Source organism: Nansenia antarctica, assembly GCF_963989245.1.
Source record: "Nansenia antarctica genome assembly, chromosome: 7".
NCBI lineage: Eukaryota > Metazoa > Chordata > Actinopteri > Argentiniformes > Microstomatidae > Nansenia > Nansenia antarctica.
Window position 1 is genome coordinate 7,424,819 of NC_137677.1, and position 2,500 is coordinate 7,427,318.

At 48.6% G+C, this 2,500-nt stretch overlaps 1 protein-coding gene across 1 annotated transcript in view; it reads left to right on the forward strand.

The window, feature by feature from the left end:
• The window catches only part of LOC308161547 (uncharacterized protein C1orf21 homolog), a 21,658-nt gene that overhangs the window by 9,809 nt on the left and 9,349 nt on the right, over positions 1-2,500 (forward strand). Inside the window, exon 2 of the mRNA XM_080535571.1 lies at positions 1,464-1,596. Coding sequence (XP_080391697.1) covers positions 1,506-1,596 — 91 coding nt within the window. The 5' untranslated portion in view covers positions 1,464-1,505. The remainder of the gene's footprint in view (positions 1-1,463; positions 1,597-2,500) is intronic.

Genomic DNA, 2,500 nt, shown 5'->3' on the forward strand with positions numbered 1-2,500 from the left:
TTACTGATTCTGTCACTCTATAGTGTGTGTGTGTGTGTGTGTGTGTGTGTGTGTGAGTGAGTGAGAGACTGACAGGCTGCTTCTCAGCCTGTGTGCACGTTGACAGTGTGTGTATGGCGACTGACAGTCCTGCTGGTCTGTGGCGGTGACGTAGTGTTGATGTCTGTCAGCTGGGCTGTGAGACGGTGTCACTCTCTCTCTCCCTGTCGTCACTGAACACAACGGACACGTCACTTTCATCTTGCTGTAAGATGCACAGCTTTTTGCACTATTGATTCCACTGTAGTACGACTGGTCCCGCTGTAGTACAACTACCATCACGTTATCACTTCATTATCACTTTATTATTCAGGGTTCCCACGGGTCCTTGGAATCCTTGAAAGTTTGTGAATTTGAGAAAAGAAAATCAAGGTCTTAAAAGTTTTTGAAAATAGATATGGGTCATTGAAAGTGCTTGAATTCCCGTCTCTCTCTAGAAAATATATATTGTTTTGCTGTGCTGTGGTAGAGAACGCAAGAGACCATCTAGTGTTCACACATTCAAGCCTCTCTTTTTAATTGTTGTCTGTGAGCGGATAATTCCTATTATATAAATTCTCATCTGAATGAATGAATGGTCTTTATTGTCATTGATATAGTACAGGTACCAAACAACGAAATTTGGGAGGGGGGGCTCCCCTGGTGCTAGGAAAAAAACAAAAAAAACAAGGGGAAAGAGCTGGTTTACATAAATAAAGGCTATGTACACTATCCACTATACTATACTATACAAATAAAACACTGTGCTGTACTCTATGCTATGCTATACCTATTCTAACATTTCCTATCTCTGAACCTTATGTACCCGAGGGTTGTCATATTGCTCATAGTGTTATTGCACATTCATTTAAAGTGTCGCAGTTTGCAGGTTTGAAATGTTCACAGTTGTGTTTCAGTGTTGCACTTGATTTCAATCTAGTAGCTGCCATCAAATTGTCTAGATTGTCCAGGGCCTAGAACCTAGGTCTTTGCTGTGTTCAGGGCCTGAATGGCCCTGGGGTAGAAGCTGAGCTTCAGTCTAGATCTGTCTCAATCTATGCCGTGTTGGGTCCTTGAATTTGAGGGAATTGAGTCTTGAAAGTCCTTGAAAGGTGCTTGAATTTTATGTTTCAGAAGGTGTGAGAACCCTGATTATTAATACTTACGTTACTTATTTTACTTGACTCTATTATTGTTGATTTTGTATCTTGCTGCAATGCCAATGTTGAAGAACCTAAGACAAAGATTTTTACTCTTGTGCAATTGGATGTAATAAAAGGATGTCATAAAATAAATTCTGATTCTGATTCTGAACTCCAATGTCTTACTGTGTCTCTCCATGTAACGGCTGTGGACGCTAACAGTCTCTCTCTCTGTCTCTCTCCCTCTCTCCCTCCCTCCCTCCCTCCCTCCCTCCCCCTCTCCCCCCCCCCCCCTCCCTCCAGGTGAGCGTGCGATGCCCAGGAGAGGAGACAGAGAGTGAGGCGATGGGCTGCACCTCGGCTAAGCAGGTGTCGGCCGTGCCCAGCGACGAGGAGGGCCGGGGCAAGGCCTACAGCAACGGAGACCTCTTCACCGGTCAGTCCCCTCTCCCCCGCCACTCTCTCATACGCGTGTCATCCCTCCTCTCTCTCACCCGTCCTTTCTGTCAATCTCTTCTGTCTCTATCCCAATAAAAGCAGAAAGGCCCTAAAAATGTATTTCAAAAGAAATCGGAAGACGAGGGCTCGGTGTAAAACGCACGGACCCGGAGGTGAGGAGCGGGCGTTGTCAAACAGTTTCCCCCGCGGGATTTCGTGAGACTCGCGCTAGAAACTCTTTCCGGTCCGTTACGAGACTGCGGCGGGATAGAATTAGCCTACGGCGGCCCGCCACAGCCTCGTCTGTGCACGGGGAAACACCTCTCCTGCAACCCACACCGCACTGGAGGGTGCGCTGCTCTTAATGTCTAAAGGCTATTTGACCTGGACATATCAGACCTCCCTGGCCGCTGTCCACCCTGCTCCTCCTCCTCCTCCTCCTCCTCCTCCTCCTCCTCCTCTCTCTTTCTCTGGTCTGAATCACTATATCTTGTTTCCCTTCATTCAGACAGGGGAGGCTGGTGGTTGGGTGGTGTAGCGTGTCTTGTAGGTTGCTGCTTTTAATGTTTTAGTGCGCTGGTCTGGAAACAGGGAGGGAGAGGGAGGGGAGGGAGGGAGGGAGGGAGGGGGAGGGTTGAGAAAGTGTATCTAGTTAACCGCATCAATTACAGCTGCAGGGCTGGGTTTGGCTGGGTTTGGCTGGGCTTGGCTGGGCTTGGCTGGGCTTGGCTGGGAGGGGATGAGGGATTAGCAGAGATTAAGAATTAGGAGCCACACGTTGGAATAACCACGGACGCAGTGACAGATGACGAGCAGCAGGTGGCCACGCTCTCGCCCTCTGTTCTCCCTATCCCTCCATCCCTCTGCTCTCCCTCTCCCTCCATCCATCCCTCTGTTCTCCC